This window comes from Centroberyx affinis, unplaced genomic scaffold (genome assembly GCF_046629955.1).
Source record: "Centroberyx affinis isolate AG114_WGS23_722 - 3 ecotype Tasmania unplaced genomic scaffold, CSIRO-AGI_Caff_v1 ptg000318l_1, whole genome shotgun sequence".
In the NCBI taxonomy this organism is placed as follows: domain Eukaryota; kingdom Metazoa; phylum Chordata; class Actinopteri; order Beryciformes; family Berycidae; genus Centroberyx; species Centroberyx affinis.
The window spans coordinates 93,701-117,822 of record NW_027278994.1 but is presented as its reverse complement, the minus strand read 5'-3'; the positions used below and the strand labels follow the sequence as shown (position 1 = coordinate 117,822).

Sequence of the window (24,122 nt, the reverse complement as noted above, 5' to 3'; positions counted from 1 at the left end):
CAGATGGCCAGAAGGTAAACACCGAGATCACTTTGTATTGCTGCTACTGCTTCTGACACTATTTTGATGGCAAGCGTGGGTCTAAGATGGTTTTATTTTTTCAATTTAATACCTACATAGTTAATGAGACATTTGAGCCATTTGGTTTAGGAGCCATAGTTGAAGTTACCGATAAGATAAGATAAGATAGCACTTTATTAATAAAATATAAATTCAGGAATAAATGTCTAAAAATAGATGTGATAATTTGGTACCCGTTTACTTTTTTGGGTCTTACTAAATATTTACATGACCATGTGACCTGACCTTTAACCCTACTGTACATTGGTATTCTTATTATTAGTTCTGTGACTGTGGCCCCAGGGGTCAAAGATTATCTTCACGCCAGATTGTGCCTGGATAGTTGTTTTACAATCCAGCAAATGAATCATATGTTACATCAGTCTGATATGAAGCTGCTTGGCTGATGGAATGTGACCGTAACCATGACAACTCTCATCCACAGATGGCTTCCTGTTTGTGGAGGACCTCCTGGCTCACCCGCAGTTCCGCTCCTACTCATTGGAGGACGTGGAGAGAGTCGTCGCCACCAATGACAAGCGGCGCTTTAAGCTCCGCCCCCACCCGGAGGACGGCCGTCTGCAGATTCTAGTGCAACCTTACATCAGCAGTCTACTCTATTTTGTCTTGATAAAGGTTTGTGAAGTTTAAAAATGAGTGTGCATAGATGAGTGCTTAGTGAAATGATTAGTTGCTGTGAGAATCAATAGGAGTATATAAAAATGTTTCTCAAGGACACATGATCAAAGTGATTTCAACAGCACTCAGTCCGGTTTTCAAACCCCAATTTTATTACAGTATATCAACAGAACCTAATCCACAACAAATCAAAGAGAGTGTATGAAGACAAACCAAATAAAATCCCAAAACAATTTTCAATGGTTCCTTACTTCCCTTAAGAGAATTTACTTAAGCACTTTGAAATTTAAAGGCCCAATAACTTTCAGATCATTCATGACAAAATCAAACATGGATCACATCATAAATAGACTATATGAAATTGTAAAATTTCAGGAGAAACATACTTTAACAGGCAAAACAACATACAATATTTACAAAGAACAATATTTTTGGCTGTACTGTAAATTTTAGACTAAGACAAGCAAAAGCACCTGCCAAAATAAAGGCTTATAATTTCAGATTGCATTTCAAGGCCAGGAGAATAAGAAGAGGCTACACAAACAATTTTAAGTGCATAAGAGAAAATTTGCAGCAGGTGCTGTAAAGTTGTTGGATCAGTTGAGGTCATGTTGGAACACAGCAGGTAAAAGCCTTACAGTTTGGCCTGTAATAGTCGCTAACTGACAGCATGGCCAATGTACTGTGAAGCAGAGCTCAGTGGGTGGCTGAAGCCATGGAGTAAACCTGCTCACAGGTTTACTCACTGTATCCAATAAACTTTCAATGACTATCCCACACACTGTCTGTATACTGTCTGCAACACTACATTTTATACACATACCACTTCTGTCTGGGTTTTTTCATGTTTGCACATGTTGTCCCATAGCTGCAATTTAACAAAGTGGACATCATTGTGAATCCCTACTCATTGCACCCAAAGCAATATCCATTGAATAGCTGAAAACAGTTCTGATCCCAGAGAAAGCCCAGTGTGAGCCCTGCTGGAGCCTGGGAGTGGATGTGGCTAATGCATAACACTGGATAAGAGGCAAATGGTGGTGTTTCTGGGATCAGTGCAAGCCAAACTAATGTGGCTCTCAGAATCAGGCATCCTAACTTTGTACAGTAAAATTCCAACCAAGCGCCTACTTTAACAAGTTCCTTCATGAAACATTGACATCAACAGTAATCACAAGAGTCCCAATACCAAGAGTCATTGTTAGGGAGTGTGAGTAAAGATTGAGTGAGGATTCAAAATTTGCAAATCATCACAATCAATACAAAAACATTCACGTTCCTGTGTTTTTATTTTCCCATACATCTTCAGTGCTCAGAATTCCAAAGGAACACTGCTGATTTCATTGTTTATCTTCTGAGGCCAGCCTTGTTAAGCGGTACAGAGATAACCTTCAGGTCAGGGCTAATGTACCTTCAACAACAGACCAATCATCTCTTTCTCTCGGCACAGGGTGGGACAGTGAGTCAAAGAGGCTGGAAGAAACTCATACCCAGTAAGATCTCAAACACAGGTCTGTTATAAATGCTTCCCTATCCAAGCGACCCCATCTTGAACCAAGGTGAATCTCCACAACACCTACTCTCTCCCTCTCCTCTCCTTACCTGATCTTCCCTCCTCGCTGCCGTTCCTAACAACATTCCCCCATGACGACTAAAAGGGAAAAGGGACGGCCTGTCGACGTCCGGCCTATCCGCCGCTACCGGACGGGCTCCAGCGACCCTGTGACCTGGAAGTGCAGTCCGTCCCCGGGTAGAGGCGACGGGATGAGCGGAGAGAGCCAGCAGAGGTACCAGTGGAGGCCCAGGCCGTGACGCAGGTTCCCCACGACTCCCAGGTTGTAGGGCCGGCGGGACGAGTACCACTCCCTGGTGGTCTGGCCACGCAGCAGCAGGAAGACGTGGAAGAAGAGGAAGGCAGAGACGAGCAGGAAGCCCACCACGCATGTGTCGGCGATGAAGGCGAAGGCGAAGGCGCGCGCCGAGACCTGGCCTGGGGAGAGAGGAGGGACAGCGGCTTTGTTTATATCACAGCCAGAGCTAACACACCACACTTGGGTTGAATTACTTCTTGAAATACACTCAGTTACATTCCTAACAACGTTGTGTTGTGTTTTTCGGACAAACCGGATCCAACCTGAGACTAGCATGATCCAGGGTATGAGCAGCAGCAGCACGCTGTGCACGGTCACGCCCTCCTTCAGGATGACGATGAAGACCTCAGCGTTCATCACCACGGCGTACAGCAGCCCCGACCACATGAACAGCAAGCAGCTCAGGAAGTAGCGGTAGTTACGGAAGCCCACGCACTGGCCAAAGAAGACGCAGTGGTGGTCCCGCCGCAGCACGCACACCTTGCAGTCGTAGCAGTGGGAGCAGCGCGGCGGAGTGTGCGTCTCGCACGTGTAGCAGTACCTGTGGAAAGACAGAGGAGAGGTTTATTTGTGGCCAGAGATGCACCTAAGATATGTTTTACAGGTGATGCCGAGTACAAGTCTGATTCATTACTGAAACAGACACTGATCATTAGTTTGGGGTCTCAACAATGGATGAGATGTAATCCATTCTTGGAACAACTGGTAGCTAACACCCTTATAAACCAAAAAAGCAGAAAATCAGGTTGGTTTGCTGCGATTACTCATGGTTCTCAGTGTTGGATTTTACCAGTACTAGACAAATCTGATACAGATCACCTACATTAGCATGGTATTGGACTGATGTCTGTTATTGGTGCATCCATAGTTATAACAATGTTGTCCCATATTCAACATGTAGGCAAGCATGTTCTACTGCACTAATCCCAATTCAAAACTGCACTTTGTGAATCTGCACCTAGGTTAGGCAAAATATTCTAACAATTGCTCAATGTAATTAATGAAAAGCTACAACTTATTCAATTTTGTGACAGATATTGATTGACAAATATTGATGCTACACACTTTCTAGTTCTGTCCCAAGATCTCCACCTTCTGGACAGGCATTTTCCAATGGTATGTTAGGTTTATGATAGGTTAATATGTTACCCAACTGTTCAATGTACAGCTATTCACGACAGCCGGGATAGTATGCAATTTCACAACTAAACTACAAATATATCTACACCCTTAATTTTCTTTTCTGTGACAATCCCCACAGCTTATATTTACCTCCACCCCTGGCCCATGCCTTCTCCTCCCAGGAACACCCCCCTGATGCTGGGGCTGGTTTTGAGGAAGAGGGAGGCGTTCCAGCAGATATTCCCCAGCATGAAGTACTGGGCCAGCAGGTGGACCGCCTTCCACCAGGCGGACCACTCGGTCTTCTTCTGGTCCGCCTCCAGCGGAGCCTCGACCAGCACCAGGTAGCTCACCTCCCCCGTGATGGAGAAGACCAGGAAGGTGTTGAGGACCACGGGGAGGTGGCGACACACCCGCTCGACCCGGCAAAACACGTTACTGGCAAAGCTGGTCATGTTTCCTGCCTTGCCACCTTTCCGTGTTGTTTTTGATTTAAGGCTTGAAAGGTGAAGTAGGCAATGGGAGGACTGGTTTCATAGACGGACTGTGCTAACTGCTAGCTTAGCTAGCTCACTAACTAACAGCAACGTCACGTGTCTGTTCCGGGTTAAATGAACGGCATGACATTCATAATAACTCAAATAGCTGCATTGCAAATGGCTGTAATGTAATAGTTGACTTCATATGCTGTTAGTCTTGGCAAACCTCCCTTCCTCTCGTGATCGGGTGCTACAAGAAAACAACCTGTGTTACATGAAAATACATCCCCAGATACCCAGGAGCTGCACACTATGTGTTCCGCGGGTAACAGCGTTCTGTTTTAGGCTACTACAGTATGTGAATCTAAATGGGGTTAGAAGAATCAGGTGCTAATTTCAAATATTGATTAAAAGTGTATTTTGAACTTTGAATGTTGTTTTGCTTTTGTACATTGTGTTGTTTGCCTGTAGCTTTATAAGAAAAAGAAAGCAAGCAAGCCTGTTTGTCCAAGTATTTTTTTGCAGCGCTCAGCATATGAAAAGATTGTCGCAACCGCTGTGATTAGTCAATGCAACATTATTTTAGTTATTAAATCATAGCCTGATGAATGTATACAACTTTCTGAATAAAACTGGCATGTTATGAACTATATGGTCCGGATTATATTTTCACTTGTTTTATAGAAACTCTTTAATTGGATGTGTTATTTTCAGCATATCTCCTGGGACAACACGCATTTACGTTTCTTTTCAGTAAACTACATGCAAATACTAATATGTGCTATTGATATGTGTCGTGTTGAAAAACATTATTTTTTCCAAGATTTCCAAGCCATTTTTTTTTTTTGCAAGAAATTGCATAATCAAAAATGTGTGTTCAACCTTCCACTATCAGCACACACATAGACCTTTCTCTAACTTGGTTACCTACAGCATGCTGATCTCTGGATTGGCAGTAGGTCTCCGGTTCCTCCCCCAAAGCACAGACCTTAATCCCTGTTAATCTGACCGTCGTCTGAAAGCCTGTGGTGATGGCCGCACTGAAAGAGAATTCACTGTCTCCCTGGCATCTGACCCACACAGACAGAGAGACACGCAGTACTTCTACTAAACGGCGAGAACTGAGTCCAAAAAAGAGGTGAGGTCCTGTATGGAGACATGGGGTGATGGTGGGGGGTCTTACACTTTTGTTTTTTAACCACACCAGAATCATTCAGTATTTACAATAATTAACAGCCCTAACAAAAAAATACCATATTATTACTATACAGATTTATATTGTGTCTGTGGTATTCAAAAGTGGGTTTATAGAGTACTTGATGCTATTTTTATATGGTATCATTAAGAGGCTATATATAGTTTTGCTGTGATTTGTAATCTTCTAAAATGTATTATAGGATAGTTCTTTTTCATGAGGGAGATCTGGGTATTCATATTTTGAAATGATACTATTGTAGGTAGGCTACTGTTGAATCTTCTCACATGTAGGAGTTCAGTGTCGTTTTTGCAAGTGGTAAAATCCAGCAAGCAAATGTTGTAATGTCCGATCAATAGTTTGCTGTTTGGCATTGATTGTCAACCCATGGCTGTACTGAATGTGAGATGAGGATTTGGGGTGATGAAGGGGAGGGGTGTGTGTGTGTGTGTGTGTGTGTGTGTGTGTGTGTGTGTGTGTGTGTGTGACTGATCTGTGCACTATGATGCTCTGTCCCTGTCTCTCACAGTGAGCCCAGGAGGATGGAGCTGCGAGGTGAAACCTTTCAGAGGGACCAACATCTGTAAGTGCACACACAGCAGGAAGGCAATGTTATGCATCAACATGTGTGTAAGTGTGAATTCTTTTTAATCTGTGTGACTCTGTGTGTGTGTGTGTGTGTGTTTTCTGCAGCAGGGCGGTACACCTGCAGCAACGCTGGCAGCAGGTGGCGGAGAGAGAACACAAGGCCCGGCAGCACAACAGGCAGCTGCTGCAGGATTTTGACAAAGCCCAGGACACACTGAGGGAGATGGTGGCCCGCACTGCTGCCATGAACACTATCCGGGTGCGAGCACACACACACACACACAGGCAAATGTAGCGGGTTAGAATCACTTTCCTCCTCTCTGACACCCTCCTGAACCTCTTCCTTGACATTTCACCCCTACAGATGGAGTATGAGAGGTTCCTGGAGGAGAGCTCCCCCCGCTGGCAGCAGCAACTCAAGGAGAAAACGCTGTCTGCTCAGAAGAAGGTGTCTGCTAGTTCCCGCATTTTAATAGAAGCATCTAAATAGGAGGCAGTTTAGAGCAAAATGAAATCTTCTGGTACTCGTTATGAGATTGGACCCTAAGCACAAATTCTTCAACCCCCCTCCGTCCCAGTTTGAAGGAAAACACTAGGGTAAACTCTGGTGTACATAATCCCAGAAAATAAGGCGTTCCTGCTCTGCCTACCATTAATAATCATTTAACTATTTGTAGCTAAATATTCTCTGGTATTCCTCTGGAAATGCATGATACGAAGAGTAAATAATTTGTTTCTGCGTGTCTCAAAGGTGTCTGTGACATGAATTTGTTTACAGGTCTTATATGTAAAAGACAATAGTGTTGATCCTTTACTGTATGCCATGCAGTCCGATCTGTGAGACAAACAATGCCGTTTCTTCAACAGAAGATGGAGGAGTATTTGACGGAGTATCTGAGGATAGAAGAAGAGAAACCTTCGTCTTCACAAGGTTTGTTCTCTCTTTCGCTCTCATTTTAAGAAATTATATTGTCACATTTATCAGGGTTCCCACCGGTCATGACATTTCTGGAATATCATGGAATTTTGAGGGATGTAGTCCAGACCGGGAGAGTCAGGGAATTTGATAAATTCTCTGGGGAAGTCAGGGAATATCATGGAATTTTACAAATGGGTCACTTTACAGGAATATACCAGAATGTATTTTCCAACTTGTTTCACACACTCATTGCATTAGATGGTGGTTTTCAGCTGGTTTTCTCCACAGCAAGCCCAAATGTAGTGGAAACCAGATGGTTCAGCCCTTTAGACCTTTTCTGGGCTGAAAAACATTAAGGAATCATATTGTTAGATAATGCTGAGACTTAGTTACAGAAATTCATGGAAAAGTCATGGAATTTTAGGTAGATTTTAGTTCCTTTCTCCTGTTTTGTTGTGAAACGTTTCATTAAAGAACATCAAACGTCAAGCCATCTCACTGACATTTATTACTGTTGCTTAGGACCCACCAAGCAGCCAAAGAAAGCTGCTGCACCTCAAGAGTACTACAGCCAACATAGCCATGTAGACTACAACCAAGATGGCTCTTCTCGTCCCGGAATCCCCTCCACGCAGTCTTCCTGGTTGACCCAAACTCGTTCCCAGTTCGCTAGTTTTCCTAGCAGGACGTCCTGTCACCCCCAGAGTTCCTCCCATGTCCCTCCATCCTTCCACCCTCCACCTCACCCATTCCAGCCTCACCAACTGACTTCCACACCCAACCATCGTCACTCCAGCCCGGCCCGGGTTGCCCCCCAGACCGACTACCCCGGTTCCTGGCCTGCTGGTGTAGCTGGGTTCCCCTCGGGCCTTCAGGCACTCTGGACGAGGCCCTCCATGGCTGAGAGGAGCACAGCACCAAGCCCAGAGAGAGCTGGAGGAGGCAGGAGCAATGGCTTGTCCCAGGAACTGGACATTAAACCAGGTGAGACAATATGACAAGTCAACCTTTGCTCCTGATACAGCAGGCAGAACAAGCTCTTAATGTCTCCATCTGTCTGCATACTTGTCTGTTTTTGTGCCTTTATCTTTTCTGTCCTATGCCTCTGTGTTATGGGCTGTTATTTGTGTTATGTGCATGCACGAATACCCAGTTCGTCTGTCCAGCGGCCACGGAGAGAGCAGTGAGAGCGGCAGAGACTCCAGTCAGGCAAGCAGAAAGAATAGCAACAGAGAGAAGAGGAAGAGGGAGAAGAGAGGAAGAACAGAGCATAGCTCCACAGACAAAGAAGAGGGCAGCTCTCAGGAGTGAGTAATTATCGATTCTTCCCCATTTACCTACCCGTCTTCCAGGCTTTCATACATACTGTACCTACCTACTAACCTTCCTCCCTCCCTACCTGCCTGTCTACTTTGTCAACCTTTCTACCTACTAACAAACCAACCAAAATGCCTACCTACCCATCTACCACCAAACCTACTTACCAGCCTACCAACAAACCTTCCCATCATGCCTACCTACCAAACATATGTATGCATACATAAGTACTAGCTACCATAATGACCCACCAATGTACCATCCTACCGACTTACCTTATACTAACACAACCTTACGTTCTCTCATACTTTCTTTCAGGTCATCTAGGAGCTCTAGTGCCGTTGTTGTTGTTGCCTCGGCTTCAGTGGCCCAAGGCTCAGGAAGTGACACCTCATCAGAGAAAGGCAGCAGCAGCAGCAGGAGGAAGAGTGGAGGACTCTCCGTCAAACCGCCAAGGATGGAGAAGGAGCCGAGGGAAAGGACCAGGAGCAAGGAAAATGACTCAGGGAGTCGCGAGGAGGAGAGTCCAACTACTGAGGAGGAATCCAGGAGTGAAATACAGGGGAATCAAAGTCCTGTCGACCAATCGGAGAGTTCTACAGAGGAGTCAGGGAGTCCAAGGGAGGAGTCGGGGAGTCGAGTGGAGGCATCAGGGAGCATCAGTGTAAACATCGAAGATGGAGGCGCTGAGGAAACAGAAGAAGAGGAGAGTGGCGGCGCTGACCAAAGCAGCACAGGGGAAAAGGACGAGGGAGAAGAGGGGCAGGAGGAAGAATTGGAAGAAACGGACCAAGATGTAGAGCAAGTTGATGATGATGCTGCTGAGGAAAATGAGGAGAGCAGCCAGGGAGATGAAGAAGACAAAGGGGGAGTGGAGGATAATGAGGATGGGCAGGAGTCAGAGTGTCAGGGAGAGAACGAAGAGCAGTCGGACAGAGAGAATGACGAAGAGAGTGAGAATGAAAAAGAGGGTTCTGCCACTTCTCAGGATGGAGAAATGGAAGAAGAAGATGGTAAAGGAAGTCCGGACAACATAGTGGAGGACAAGGAGGGGTCTGATGAAGAGGAGGAAGGAGGAGGAGAGGACGAAGAGGAGCAGAGGAGTGAAGAAGCGGGGGAGCAGGAGGAGGAGAGAGATTCAGAGGACAGCATCATCTCACCACAGGAGCACAGGTCAACTAAAGATGATTTCAACTATCATGCCATGCTTCTGAAAGTGATGATGAAGAGCATAATAGTGGAAATAACGATATGCAATCTTTTATTTTCAGATCTAAAAACAACATACACAATATTCCTGAGGAAGAGGAAGCAATTGGTGATGACGATGATGGTGGACAAGAAGAGAGTAAGAGGGAATACTCTGATGACTCCTCAAATGAATTCAACGATGAGGACTACGACATTGAAAGTCTCCTCGCACCTCAAGCAGAAACGCAGAAAAAAGAGTGAGTGGTGTTTCTACCGCTTCCTCTGATGGCAAATGTCTGCTCTTAGATTATACATCTCACATTTGTCGTTTCTTACTTTCAGAGAAAAGAACCCGAAAGCTGATGACAAACCTAAAGGTACTGTCACTCATTACAATCACAAGATAAAGTAGAATTACAAAAAAAGCGGATCATTTCTGATCTATGCTCCATTTTATTTTCAGCCATAAGTGAAGACTTGGAGAATTTCTCTGTGGAGCTGGACAGAGAGACAAAGGCAGCCAAAGACACCGACTCTGACGAGTTTGACCACTTCTATGACTAACAAAACGTGCAGGTCCAGGTCAAAGATCTCAGAATAAAGGACAAAACCTACCTCAGTCATTTAGGATTGAATGTATTACATTAAAACAAGGGATGAATAAGACTTTGAATTCCTCTAGGCTATACTAAAATGACCAAATGTTTTTGCTGCAACTTGGAATAGACAAGAGAGAGAAATCAGGATAGTCTGCTTCCGCATCATACTATAGATGATGTTGATTTTTGGATCTTGGACCTTTGATGAAACTCATACCGACTGTTATCAGCATTAAAGTAAAATATTGAGTGTTTGTGTTCTAACATGTTATTCTAAATGTGGCATTATTCTCACCAAACATCTCTCACACTGCATTTGATTGAACTATGCTGCAAACATGTCAAACAATCACGTCATTTTATTCTTGGAGTTGGTACACTTAAGCAGCCTCCACCAAAACAAATTAGATGATTCTTAAGCAGGCTCTCTCCTCCATAACTGAGACAACCACAGTGGCAGAGAGATACATCTCTGGGTTACAGAGGAAAGATAAGAGGAGCAAAGGAGCATTTCTGACTTTTGGAATGTACAAAAAACTAATTGAAGAGTATACAAAACTATACATTGGGAGAGAATAATTTATTGAAAAAGAAAGGATTGTGACTGCTGTTATATTTGAGTGATTGATGCTCCACCGCAACCAAGACAGCACCATACAAAGTACATTAACTGCTGAACAGACCACCTGGCACACTGTTTGTCGTACAAAAATAAACCAATGGATGAGTTGGATTTTATGCTCCAGTGGGTTCTTATTTACATCAGCACGCCTGAGGAGAGCAGTCTAGCCTCTCAGAATAGTTTATTAAATTGAACAAATGAAGTGCGCCCAGCATTCCAGATGGCGTGCAAATTGAACCCACCAAATGTTTCTGGGTCCTTATATGACAGCTCATCTCTGATAATGATGAGCATTTAAAGACTCCGTTCCTGTTAGATCTTCACCACCTGACCGGCCAAACAGGGGCTGACTCTCTTCCCGTCCTCCAATGGGGAGCTGCGCTGGATGAGCAGCCTGCCGTAGGTCCCGCCCACCTGCCCCTTGGTCAGCCGTCCGGGATTGACGCATATGCAGCCAATCACATCCTAGGGACAGGTGAAGGTGAGGTTTTAAGAAGGCATAATGTTCAAGGAATCAAGGCAAAAGATCAAGGCATGTGAAAAACAAAGTGAAGTCTTGCAGAAATTAATCCCATTGCACTCAACTGTCCTCTATATAGATTGTCTGTGCACTGTGGCTTTGATGCTTGCACTTCAAATGGGGATATCGAGACCACTTTTTTCCTCAATGAAGTTTCACTTAGTTTAGGAATTTTCTAGAAACAACTGTCCCTATCTTGAAACAGTCAGAAGTCAGAATAAGGCAGATCCACTCCACTAGCATCAAAATCATTATTTAAATAAGTAGATTTTTAGTGGAAACAAGTGGAATTATCTCCCCCCTTTGGTAGAATTTTTCATCTGTTTTAAAATATTTCTTCAAGACTCAATAATAGATTAAATAACTTGTTAAAATGGGTGATTTGCATTACATTGATAGCTTGGAATACTGTCAATCTAACAATTTAAGCTTATGCTGCTCTTGCACTCACTGTGAATCTCTCTGGAAAGAGTGCGAGCTAAATGCCTGTGTGTGTGTGTGTGTGCGTGTGTGTGTGTGTGTGCGTGTGTGTGTGTGGGCTGTTAACAGGAACGGAAGCTCTGTACCTTGATGAAGTAGCGTAGCTCAGAGGGAATGATGAGGACATCGGGAGTGAGGGGCATCTGGCCGTAGCTCTGGAACTTCTCATAGTCCATGTTCACCTCCTCCACCGGTGGGTACAGTGGGTAGTAGCTACACACACACACACACACAGGACAGAGGTTAACAATGTGGCGCGGCTTCAAAACAAAAGACTAAATTATAAACTTTGGTTACATTGCTTTTCCTACCTCCTCTGGGTCAGCATGTGCTTCAGGATGCGTGAGAATCGGTCCGATCCAGTAATGCTGCAACACAAACCAATGTTATTTTCAACGTAACATTGTGTAATGATGGCATGCATTACAATTTTTTACCAATACACAGGATTTGATATAACTATCCCTTATGCTATTTGAATGATCACCAATGTAGAAACCTAGCTTGGAAGTTAGAGAAAAGAAGGCTGGTTGAGAGCAGGTTTTTTTTATGCTGAATGAATAATGTTAAAGTGAGGGAGTGAGTCACAAATTCATTTCTAACATAGCCCTAGGTCTAGAACTATTAGAAATTGATGGTTCAATTTGAAGCACTGGACTTCAACACCCGTATACACACAGATTTCCTCACCAGCTGATCTCCTCTGCACCCATGTGGAACAGGATGTCAGTGGAGGTCAGGCCAAAGGTCACACCCTCGATCAGCAGGGTGCAGGGGTCAGGGACCAAAGTCACGCGCTACACAACACATACAGACAAGTGTTACAAAGCGCATGTGACTGAGTAAGTGGTAAAAGTAATCTGCCACATTCTGTTGATTTTTTGCATGCAGTTACTCTTAAAAGAAACAAACTTGGAGGACAAAAATCAAGCAAATCAACCCTCTAGATATGAGCCTACGGTCCAGTGTGTGTGTCTGTGGTGTGTGTGTTTGTGTCTGACCTGGGCCTGGTCCTTGCTGAGGTCTGGCAGGGTGAATGGAGGCTGTGGGTAGATGAAGTGGTGGTGGTGGATGTCTCTCTGGGAGGGCACAAACACCAGCCGACAGCCAACACTGGAGAGAGGGGAGCACAGCAAGGCTTACACACCAAAGGTACAGCTTCAACAGTGAGAAACACACACTTTAGGTGGTCTTGTAGTAAATGAGGAAGATGCTTATTTCCCCTCTGAGTAGTGTGAGGAGACGTACCTTTTGGTGCCTTCCACGATGCTTTCCACACATCTCGAGAAAATGGCCTCAAATGTCTCAGTCACCTGGGCTTTCTGGTGGAGAAAGAGTGAGATGGTGATTTGAAGAAGTGCAGTGCATCATTATGGATGACAGAATGTGTGGCAGAATAGCTTTGCTCTGAAGCGTAATGTCTTTGCCTGGAGCCTGGTTCGAATCAGACAAAACTTTAATTCCTCCCAGGGTTTTGGGACAAAGTTGGTGAAAACAAGCACTGGTTATCTGGGGTGACGATAACCACTGTTGAACCTACCTCAATTTGTTCATGTTTAGAATCCACAAATGGGCCCAGCTGAGGAAGAGAGAATAGTGAAGAGTTGAAGAACACATACCATACAGTCATGTGAGGAATGTGTGTCTGTCTGTATGCTGGTGAACTGAGATAGAGGGGTAGATATAGGCATTTTGCAAAACGTGCATAGTTTGACTGTATGTGGGAGAACTAGAGATTGCGATGCAGCAGAAAGAGTGACCATACCAGCAGGCAGACATCGGGACGGTCCCTGACGATGACAGTGATCAGGTCCAGCAGAGGGTCATAGGTCAGGCTGTCAGAAGGGGTGTACGGTCCACAAGCCACCAGCACACTCACCGGCTCTGGAACTGCAAGAGAGAGCGAGTGAGTGTGTGAGAGGTAGAGAAAACTAAAAGGGTGTAGCCAAACTAATTAGTCCTTTTTTTTTTTAAAGGAGACTGCACACGCCTCCTTACATAATCAAAAACTGTATTGTACAGTTTCAACCTGATATCATTCCTTACTTTCATCCATCTCCTGTTTCACCTCAGAGGAGTAGAAGGGAAGAGGGACTGCCTAAAAAAAAAAAAAAAAGAGAAGACAATCAAGACTATCAAGAGGATACAGAAACAGGCCCTAACTCAAGGTCAAGTTACTTCATCTCCATCCATCCAAGATCCATCTAACTTGGATATAGACACAAAGATTTAACAAATTAACATTATTTTAAAGACAGTATCTTTGGTTCTTTTAATGTATCAGCACTTAGCAAATTTGTTAGGACAAGTAGAGAGCTGCTGACCTCGTGGAGTTTAGAAGCCACCAGCTTCCTTCCTGTTGTGTTCATCCCCTCCATCACTACCACCTGGGTGAAGACAGGACAGACATGGGAATGAGTTGAACTCCAAGATAAATACTTGCCTTCAGCTGACAGTAGTTTGGCAGGGAGCCAGTTGTTTTATGCTGTGTGGGAACTGTTGCTGTCAGAGTTCTCGGTCAGACACTGGGAGAGTCTCCTTCCCAGGTCCTTGGCATGCTCTGTTACTCTAGGTGGCCCTATAACCTGCTGCACACGAACCTCAGTGCACAGGCAAAGGAGAGACCACCACTCAGTGTGTGTGTGTACAATTACACTGCAATTAACTGGGGCTCCAACACATGCAACAGTATTGTATGCTTAAAATTTTTCCAATCTCTAACATTACAAGCAGCCTATAGTTAACAGTGGGTCAAGGGTCAGAGTCATGATTGCACCCTGACAATATGTATCAAATACTTCTGTGTCCCTGGAATATTTTTTGAATAAACGAAAAGTGCTGAGTAAAGAAATGAGAGCCAGGCAGATCAACTATAAATGTCTCTGGAATTTTTGTGCTTTAACACAAGCATCATACAGTATAGCATTATCCACTGTTGAAGTCATGCATTAGTACTGCAGGATTTTCCAAACAATTAGGTATATAGTTGTGTGAAAAGGTAGTGGCCACATCTGTAAGTTGCTCTGACGAGTTGCCCTCTGCTCACCTGACCAGGAAACAGGGAGTATTCTCTGAGCTCTGACAGGTCAACAGGGACTTGCTGACCGCCTTGCTCCGGCCCCGCCTCCAACAGAACTGACTGAGCGTTCAGTTTTCCATTACTGTCGCAGCACACCTGACCCAACACAGTTATACTGTCCTAGAGGTGGAGAGATATCAACACAAACTAAACTGACCAGTCAAGCAATTATTAATTATACAAAACAATTATTAATTTCTACGAAGTCTAAGTCAGGTGGAATAAGAGATGGAGAGCACAAATAAAAAACATGGTTCCTACTAATAATAACCCGACAAGGAAGGTATTTTTTTTAACTGTGGGGTTCCTACATATATTTGCTAGCCTCATTCCATGAATTTGTTTGATCAGTAAATGTGTTACTACTTGGTTTATTATTCCCACAAAGGTTTGTACATCTACCAGCAGCCTAGTTTGAAATTGACTGACTGAGTATAATCAACTTTCCATGATCTTTTCTATGTATAATTTTTCATAACTTTTGCAAACTTGGAAAACACAATTTTGAACCTCCATGACCTCTGTACCTGAGCGGGCAGAGAGACAGGGGAGAACTCCTCGATGTTGAAGTGAGACCTCAGCCCCTCCCCCAGCTCCTCGATCTTCTCTGTCAACACTGGGGAGGACAGACACAGACGGCTTAATTATCACAGATATGTGAACATCATGTATCCATAACACTAATGCTGAAATAAATGGTAAAATATCAGTGCTCCTATTGTTATTAGTTTTATGAACACACGGGCAGGCTATTCCCTTTTTGGCTCTCACCGTTTCGAACATCGCGGAGCCTCTGGAACATGAACTTGTAGCTGCAGCGGAGCGTGTCTTCAGGTCCTTCCAGCAGATCCAGCTGGACCCCCGAGCCCGGACCCTTCCTCCCCGCCCAGCGAGTGCCCTGGACAGCCCCGAACGAGACCACCACCTCCCCCTTAGCCCCACGCTGGCTATACTTCTGGGAGGGAGTTGCACTGCAGAGAGAGAGAGAGGGGGACAGAGTTGGGTCAAAGCAAAGTATACTGCAAAAAAAAAAAAAAATGATGATGATGATGATGATTACATGGAGTTCCATGTGTTTCCAGCTGTGGGTGTTGGTTTGTGTTGCTGTGTACCTGGGAGAGAAGCTGGCAGGAGACAGCAGCAGACTCGGGCTGGACAGCAGAGCTGCACTCCTCTTAGAGTGGGGGTGTTCTGGGGTGGTCAGAGCACGCTTCTGAGAGCCCTACACACACACACAGCCAGCTTGTTATCCACATTTTGAATTAAAGCTCAGCCATGCTAGTGCAGATCCCAATAGAAATTATACCTTGGGACTCATTTTGCAATCAAATAAAAATAGGTTATAAGTTAAAAGTTATCTTTTGAATGGCCACATTTGAGATTTCAGATGTAGAATGAAAGAGTCCACACACTTATTTGCTGTAAATGTATTAATACCTAATATACAGGTGATGTTTCAAGCATGTTGCTCTTCATCAGATGATCTGATGGGAGCATATATGACTGTGCAGACCTCATTTCATTCTTCATGTTTGGGACGCTGTTTTGTTGATTGTGGTGTGTGTTCCTGTCCTTTTCAATGACTTCAGATTTAACACTAACGATTCCTTGTCAAATCAAACTGGGAGCTTACCTTAGCAGGAGTAGAGTAGGAGTCTAGTAGATTCTCCTCCTCTTCCTCAGCTTTGATTCTGGACAAACTATGTCAGGGTTTATAACACACAGACAATACAAGACTCTCTGACCAAACAATAGATACCTAAAGAAAGGGCTGCTGCTGGATAGTAGTGTGTGTGTGTGTGTGTGTGTGTGTGTGTGTGTGTGTGTGTGTGTGTGTGTGTGTGTGTGTGTGTGGTGCATTCACAAGTTCACAAGGATACAAGTCCTGCAGTGAGTGGATGTCTCTGGTTCTGTTATGCGGTTCATCCCTCTTGAAGCTCTGTTTGGATTTGCTCTTCTTGTTTAAAACCTGCCGAGCAGACAGACACACACATACAATGAATACACATTTATTTTCCTAGCTGATGATGAGGACATCTACTGATAGCAGTGAGCCACGGTGGAATCAACAATATTAGTAGTATAACTCATATAGCAAGTGATACTCTAATGGCTTCCTTTGGCCACTTCAAACAGCGGATTACTTCAAGGATAGGAATGAGAGACACAGGCACACTTTGGACTATTCAAATAAAGTCAGTCTGTTATCGTCACCTCGTGTTCGAATTGGTCCAGGGTGTCCAAACTGAGTTTCAGTCCATTTTTAGTGGTGCTGAAGGCCACCCACTCCAGCACAATCTCATCCCCCTGTATCCTGTTACAGATACACTGCTCCAACACTGAGGAGAGAGGGGGAGGAACGGAAAGGAAGGAGATGAGGGGTCAAGGGACATGATGTATGTGAGCAGGTGACAACTGACAAATATAATACTGACAAATCAATCAGGCATGTACACTAAGGCAACATAAATTGAGGCAATGACTATCAAATTATTTAAAAGGACATTCAATAATATAGACAGTTAGCTTCATAATTTAAATCATAATTTGCTTTGGAAATCGCCTTTCTGCTTAGATACGTCTTTAGTGAGAGTCTTACTTTTACTTGCATAGTTTTCTAGGCAAATAGTCTTACTCAAATCAGTTTACAATGTAGCGTTACCGCCTAACGTTAGCTAGCGCTACTTACTCTTGTCCACTATGGATTCGTCCTGGCAGGCGATGTCGAACATTTCCAGCTCTGACTTTATGGTTTCTACAGTGACTGCTGCCATTGCTTTGCGTTGTTTGTTGGTTAGCTCAGTTTGCAGTCCGCCTGATTCAACAGACAGCTAGAAGGTCCAATGTTGTGATGATAGTTTGCTAGTTCGGCAGCTTTGCTCTCACCTCCGTCGTGTCATAACAACGCCAAGGACCTGATCTCTTACAAATGCTGCTATCTTTAATTACTACAGGAAATTCTACTCTGACTAAGCAGCAATGTCAAATTAAATTTGCTGTCCCTGTGTATTTCATTTTGCCGCGAAAAAGTGCTGTCGGTGTTGGCGGCCGGAAATTACGTCACAGCCAAAACAATGTACAGCGGAAGTCAGAACCACAAAACCAGAGAAGCCGCCGGTCAGTGGCGCCACCTAGCGGCCACTCTGAGCACGTTTCTCTAACTGTCCCGCATGCCTGTCACACTGATTTCTTGTTGAACAGCCCAGTCTGGTTATCCCAGCAGAACTTGTTTCACACCTCAGCCAAAACTATTCTTGATATAAAGACAAAATCTTTATCATTACCCTGAAGCTGTTGTAAAAAAAAAAAACATCCATGTATATTTATGCTGTTTTTGGACCTCAGAAAAGTTCTGAGGGGTTTAATAAACCGTCATTGAAAGTTTATATTTTACTATTCATATTTGCATTATGCCCTGTGTACATGAACGTATTTGCACAGTCTTCTCAAAATATGTGTATAATTTTTTTGGACTTACAACCATGTACATGGAATTAGTCTTTAGTGCAGGGTTTCTAAATCATTTTAATGCCCAAATAGACACACACTGGGCCACAGATCCTCATTTGTTATGTTTTAATCCCTATTATTACTAGAGGGCTGAAGCCAGGACTTTAGTCATTTCATTTTTTTAGCTGGGCACTAGTTTCCAATGACTACATAGCTTTTTCAATCCGGTGTTCATTTTGTGTTAAACCTGTAAACGCTTGTCTGTGGAAATGTGGCAATTGAATATAAAAAATAGCTATTGACTCTCTAAAAAATCCATGAAATTCCCAGATCAGTGGCAGCACAGTTCACTGTAGGAACACATGACAGAAAAAAAAATAACCCTAACCAACATAGAATCACTCAGACCTAAAAACTCAGTTCAGTGAAGATTGCTGTTGGAATGTTTCTTATCTTAGAGTTGTGCTAAAATCCATGTCTGTGAAACAGGTTATGACAATAAAAACACATGTATTTGATAAAGTTTTAACAGACATTTTAATTGCAACAATATTCACTCCAAAGGGAAAAGCCTCCACAGCATTTACTCCAAAACAAAACTCTGTCAAAGAAAATGCAGCCATCCTCAGATTTCTTTCCTGGTGGGCTCATTACTATCATGAGGTTTTTCCATCTGTGGAAGTAATGAATGAACATGGAGTTAAATTTTAGTTCAGTTTGAAGTCAGTGAAAGAAGTGAAGTGCTGATGTAGTAACTGTTTGGTGACTGTGACCAATGATCAGCACTTGAACGTCCCACTCACCTGTGCAGAGTAGCACCTGCCCCTCGGAATACATTTCAGTGATGTCACCCTCCTCAGTGATTCATGGAGGGATGCTGAGAGCTCATGAGTGTCACCTACCTGGGATGCAGACATGTATGAATACTTAACTTAAAGTGATATTTCATTTTAGTAACACGCATAGCACATTTCAAGATGAGTTTATGAAACAGTCAACCAACACTACTGCCCCCCCTGGCTATCTGTAGTGATGCTGCTCACTTAATTTTATTCTGAAAACCTGGTCATGAACATGTATACTAACTGAACATGGGCAGCGCGACCCAGATAACATATTGGTTTCTTCTGAGTCCACAGTTCACCTTTTGAATTTGGCCTGTTTGCATTTATTCATAACAAGGCTAAAAATACCACAGCATTTAATGTGAGTGGCTGACTGTTCATGAGCTCCAATAAACAAAAGGATAGATTACATTCCTTTCTCCCTAGTGTACCTTCATGCTGTCCAGACAGGCGCTTCTGAAGCCCGCGTTACTGCTGCAGCTCACAATACTGATCGCAGAGCTGAGCATCACCTCAAGGGCCGAGCACAGCTTCTTTTGGTTCTGATGTAGCACACACACAACACCCAAACACACACACTATTATGTAAACTGTACATCATACAAAACCACACTATTAAACAGAGATTCCTACCAGGCAGTTGGTGTATGTGTGTGTGTGTGTATGTGTGTGTGTGTGTGTGTGTGTGTGTGTGTGTCAGATTGGCTTGCCTTGCTTCTCTGACTTTGGGCTTTCAGTGTGCTCTTTAGTTCAGTCTGAAGAGCCGTTGTCACCGCCTGCCTGTTGTTGTTCAGAATATCCTCGAGGTGGAGCTCTAAAAGCTCCTCTGTGGCTGCAGGAGGTTCACAAACATCCCTGTTGTCAGCACTGCACATTGTAGGATGGATACTAACATTGTCAATCTTGTTAGGCTGTTACACTGTAAATACAGTGTACATAACTTTTGTCATTATGTTATGTATTAAAGTTATGGTAACTTAAGCTGTGACTCTCCATTTTGAGAGTATTGTACTGTGTATATACTTTAGTATCAATCAACTGAGAGCTCTACTTCTCTGCTGCTGGTGGCAGTAACATACCACATGTACGGCTTGTTCTTGGAAATGCAGAAACCAAATTATGGCTTTAGAAAATAGTTTGAAATATGAAAGATTTGCCAACTTCAACCCAGCAAATTATAGAGTGTCGAAGCTATGTGCTGCAGCTGCATGCAGCTGTCTCTCACCCATAACATCAGCGAGCTGGGAGGTGAAGGGGTCGCTGTGCTGCAGGAAGAGGAAAAGCGAGAGACTCTGCTGCACCGGGGCAAGACTCCATTCTGGTTCACAGTTTCCGTGCTGTACGGTGTACACAGTGCCACCGCTGTGCACAAGATCTGTAGAGGAAGTGTTAAAAATTATTTTTGCGTGGTAAAATTCTGATGAAAAGGAAATGGGGAAAAATACATAACTACCATTTATGATGACAGTCGGTTTCAACAGTGGACAAACTCTGCGAGTCTACACTGGTTGAAGCCACATGGGTATTTCATCGGGCTGTAGCAATTACCGCATGTACGTAATACTGTGGTAATGGAAGGTTGGGTTGGGCAGGATATTGCTATAACCACTTAATTTTCTTTGACCATTTTTTAGAGCTCTAGTATTATATCATCCTAATAATTTAATCTTAAATTCACTGATAATGTTTCCAAAGTATGTTTGGAGAAAATAACCATGTTAGCATTTTGTTTGCATTTCAAAATGTGTACTGTTTCAGTCCTGAGTAAACCAAACCTCTCTTATATACATGATAGAAGATCTCATCTCAGGTAGCCAAGGACAGAAGAAGACATAGTGCCTTTTTTGTCTATATTATGTAAAGGAATTAATGTGATTTATGTGCAATTGAATGTTGTGTAATTTAGGTGAAACAAACATCGTCTTACAATGCAAAACCAATTTTTGAGAAATCAGGCAAATACCTGTACCCGTACCATACAGTATCTTATTCTATTGTGTGTGCAACTCAGCATGATGATGGCTAACTAACACAATATACAGCACCTCAGGTAGATGACCCCCCTATTAAGACCATCAGTATGTATGCATCTTTTCCAGCAATGGTTGCTACCGACCCGTGGAGGAGGAGCAGTGAAGGCCCTGCAGGCCCAGCTCCTGACAGTCCAGGTAAGCAGGCAGGTGGTGGAGGAAGGCTGAGGGGCCTGGGACAGGAACGTTACTGGGGCTGTACACCAACACCTGGCCACATGTGGAGTCAAGGAAGAGCGCGTGCTTGTATGTGTCCTTGTCTGTATGTGTGTGTGCCCATCCCACATGACACAATCAGTAAAGGATATTTGTATGTGAGTGAGTTGGGTTGCCAGGTTGGGGTACTGCAGCACACAGGGGCTGAGCAAGGTGACTGGCTGGAGGCTGAGCTCCCCGTACAGGCCTCGGTCCATGGCTGCTGGGGGGATACTGAGTGGAAACCTGGCTCCAAGGACAGGGTGCCCCCCCTCACACCAGGCTCCTTTCCCCACACACACCGGAGACCTTGAAACAACCGAGGAGAGAATCGCTGTTTGAATCTCACAGACACAAGCATGCATACATACTCTAGTGTTTCTAATGTTTTTGTAGCAATGGTGGCTGAGGATAATATTAGTTTTGGGTCCACACCTGTAACTGTTTTGTTTTTTTTCTACTCTGGGTACACACATACACACATAATCACAGATGTATTAATATGAACATCAGTGCTACTGACTGTGTACTGCAGGTGACATCCAAGATCACTGGTGGTTGGTCTTTCTGCACAATTTTACGCTGGATCTTCACACTGCAAGAACACATGCATAATGTTATCACTTTACAAAATGCATTACCACATCAAGTTCTATGCAATGCACAGTGTTGGAAGACATAACAGCAGAATGCACATGTGAAGGAGTAGAAGAAGGTGCTTAAATTCATTCCAGGAGCATGGTTTTGAATTAGCTTGATCCATAGCAAGGTCATCTTTCAGGCAGGAGAGTCTTGCTACACTGACATTAGGTAATGATTTACCCAGAGAGGAAGCTATAATGGCATTACCAACACCTTTAACACACAGTAGGCTGTCATACCTAAACATTCGTTGGAAGTTCTCCTGATCTGATTTGAATGTGAAGTGGATTTTAACCTGCGCAAAAGATGAGGACAGTCAACATTTTGGTGACAATCTGTAAAGCATGTGAATGTGGATAACTCGTCCTTTCCTACCCCTGTGTTAGCCAGACTGAATCTGTGTAGGAATGCCTCTGCATGAGAACGCCACTCTGGACTGAAGTGTCTTGTGTCTCTCACCTGCACAGCCCAAAGTAATAAGCAGAGATAACACATTGTTCCGACACAGGCTCACTGATCATAAATCACGTCTGTAAGGGAATATGGGAAATTCAAGATTCTCACTACTAGATGTAATGTTAATGGGTTTTTAGTAAAATTTAGGTCCAATTTAGTTACGATCAGTGGCATTTGGGATAATTCCAGTCTTGCTCTAATGTATACGATCAGGAAGGTGGGGACTGGAGACTTTCTTAGAGCACCCCATTCTTAGAAATTATGTTAGGAAGTGAACTATAGTGCTTAATATGTTCAAGAAGTTTCAGAGAGCAATTATCCTTGAGGCCAATGGGATGTTTGTACAGGATCTTTGTTTGCATTATAATGTTCAAGCACAGCCACCTGAAAGGAGAGGAGGAATCGGAGGGAACCGTGTACGTCAGCGAAGGCACACAGTTCCTCTGCATCAGGCTCGGGGCAGGGGCCGGCACAGGGAAACAGTTTCTGATGTAATTCTGTGAGAACTGACGCAGCAAAAAGGCAAACAGAAGTGATGCACTGAATCAGAAGATGTGTGTACGTGTTGATGTGTGTGTACATACCAGGTTGGAGTGCTTCCATTTTAACACCTGCACACCAGGGACCAGCAGCTGCAACTGTTCCACAAATTATAACACTGTTAGTTTTGGGGCTACTAGGAACATCTGGGATAATTTAGCGGATGCTGAAGCTTTTGGGGAGGGCGGGACTTAGTACTGTAAGTCAGACCTATCTTTGCATTACCTTCTTTGGAACAAGAAAACAAGTACTTACTGATGATGGCAACACGTCTCATTCCTGGGCCAAAGATAGTGCAACTTGCACAGATGAAAAGTTTGTTCCACAGATTAAAACAATTTGTTCATCTGTTACCAAAGCAGATGCTGATGCTTGGACATTTTACATAGTTGGACAGGTCATGGTGTCAAATCAGACGGCCATTGTTAAGCACTTGGCCCTCTAGGAACTATTTAATGTGGAACTTGCTTAGCCTTACCAGTGCAGTTTTGGCTTTGGTTATTAGTGCCTGGTCCAGTCCACAGTAGTACCAAAAGTCCTCCTGCAGTCTTCCCACCCTGCTGTCCTTTCTGCTGTCTCAAAAGCATGAGCAACCTGACAACCTGAAATGGCAATTACAAAGACAAAGCTTGCTACCGGCAACTTTGACGAGTTAGCCTAGGTTAATTAGATAAATTAGCTAGCAGGTGGCTAGCCTTCCTGTGAGCTTGACTGCTTCGGGTTAGTAAAGTTTGCCATTTATCTACTTCTAGCTGAATACAACACTAACCCAACTCTAATGAACATAAACACACAGTAGGTAACTAACTGTAAACGTAAAAATTACCCGCTGTATTTCTTTGAGCATCTTCAGTGTCGTGACTTTCCTGTCACCAGACAGCTGACAGTCGCGCGCGAAATGCGCGTTTACGCACTAGCACTGACTGAGCGAGCACGTGCCCAGTCTTCTTTTTCTTTTCTTAAATACTAGGTGTAACCAGTTTTAACTCACCCACCTAGATAAAACAAACGAATAATCCATCGTTACTTAAAGTGGGACACTAATGTTAATTACTTGTGATAAGAAATAATTCATATTTCAACACATTCTGCTTTTTTTTTTTTTTTAACAAGCCACACACCAGCTTAGAAGCTGCAGCATAATTCAGAGGTGCTCTTGAGCCTGTCGGGGTTAAAGGTCATGTCAGTTCTCATGGCCAGACTATAAAATGCTAGGAAATGGCACTTCTACTGTGGCTTTAATAATAGACATAGGTTTATGTGTACCTACACCCATGTATGCT

General features: G+C 43.7%; 3 protein-coding genes across 5 annotated transcripts; all 3 read right to left on the bottom strand.

Moving 5' to 3' along the window:
* Window positions 1-828: 828 nt before the first annotated feature.
* zdhhc24 (zinc finger DHHC-type containing 24) lies at window positions 829-4,429 on the bottom strand. Of its 2 annotated transcripts, XM_071515174.1 has the most exons (3): window positions 3,843-4,429; window positions 2,834-3,111; window positions 829-2,689 (listed from the first exon to the last, which is right to left on the bottom strand). In XM_071515174.1, the coding sequence occupies exons 1-3, from the start codon at window positions 4,145-4,147 to the stop codon at window positions 2,397-2,399; spliced, it is 876 nt and encodes a 291-aa protein (XP_071371275.1). In that variant the 5' UTR covers window positions 4,148-4,429; the 3' UTR covers window positions 829-2,396. The 2 variants fall into 2 exon arrangements, with proteins under 2 accessions (XP_071371275.1, XP_071371274.1); XM_071515173.1 differs by having other exon boundaries at window positions 829-3,111.
* A 5,480-nt stretch (window positions 4,430-9,909) lies between these two features.
* On the bottom strand, window positions 9,910-17,708 carry pola2 (polymerase (DNA directed), alpha 2). Of its 2 annotated transcripts, none has more exons than XM_071515167.1 (18): window positions 17,371-17,708; window positions 16,896-17,020; window positions 16,562-16,650; window positions 16,315-16,372; window positions 15,794-15,903; window positions 15,453-15,652; window positions 15,209-15,297; window positions 14,649-14,801; window positions 13,927-13,989; window positions 13,649-13,700; window positions 13,368-13,492; window positions 13,143-13,181; window positions 12,851-12,924; window positions 12,604-12,715; window positions 12,293-12,399; window positions 11,914-11,970; window positions 11,689-11,815; window positions 9,910-11,067 (listed from the first exon to the last, which is right to left on the bottom strand). In XM_071515167.1, exons 1-18 carry the CDS (start codon window positions 17,453-17,455, stop codon window positions 10,915-10,917), a joined length of 1,818 nt encoding a protein of 605 aa, XP_071371268.1. In that variant the 5' UTR covers window positions 17,456-17,708; the 3' UTR covers window positions 9,910-10,914. The 2 variants fall into 2 exon arrangements, with proteins under 2 accessions (XP_071371268.1, XP_071371269.1); XM_071515168.1 differs by having other exon boundaries at window positions 13,368-13,486.
* A 1,202-nt stretch (window positions 17,709-18,910) lies between these two features.
* top6bl (TOP6B like initiator of meiotic double strand breaks) lies at window positions 18,911-23,686 on the bottom strand. The gene is made up of 13 exons (XM_071515155.1): window positions 23,666-23,686; window positions 23,318-23,441; window positions 22,884-22,937; window positions 22,684-22,796; window positions 22,219-22,302; window positions 22,083-22,138; window positions 21,725-21,796; window positions 21,297-21,510; window positions 21,093-21,216; window positions 20,202-20,351; window positions 19,687-19,808; window positions 19,408-19,518; window positions 18,911-19,033 (listed from the first exon to the last, which is right to left on the bottom strand). Exons 1-13 carry the CDS (start codon window positions 23,684-23,686, stop codon window positions 18,911-18,913), a joined length of 1,368 nt encoding a protein of 455 aa, XP_071371256.1.
* Window positions 23,687-24,122: the final 436 nt, after the last annotated feature.

Bases quoted from the DNA above. Each gene is read 5' to 3' on its own strand.
- pola2 (XM_071515167.1), bottom strand. From the start codon at position 17,455: ATGGCAGCAGTCACTGTAGAAACCATAAAGTCAGAGCTGGAAATGTTC. The intron at 16,651-16,895 runs GTGACGATAACA...TCTGCTCGGCAG, and splicing joins TGGACCAATTCGAACACGAG to GTTTTAAACAAGAAGAGCAA. The intron at 13,701-13,926 runs GTCAGCAGCTCT...TTTTTTTTTTAG, and splicing joins TGGCTTCTAAACTCCACGAG to GCAGTCCCTCTTCCCTTCTA.
- top6bl (XM_071515155.1), bottom strand. From the start codon at position 23,686: ATGCTCAAAGAAATACAGCGG. The intron at 22,797-22,883 runs GTATGTACACAC...CAGTTCTCACAG, and splicing joins AATGGAAGCACTCCAACCTG to AATTACATCAGAAACTGTTT. The intron at 20,352-21,092 runs GTCGGTAGCAAC...CTTCCTCTACAG, and splicing joins TCACTGCTCCTCCTCCACGG to ATCTTGTGCACAGCGGTGGC.
- zdhhc24 (XM_071515173.1), bottom strand. From the start codon at position 4,147: ATGACCAGCTTTGCCAGTAACGTGTTTTGCCGGGTCGAGCGGGTGTGT. The intron at 3,112-3,842 runs GTAAATATAAGC...GTCTTTCCACAG, and splicing joins GGCATGGGCCAGGGGTGGAG to GTACTGCTACACGTGCGAGA.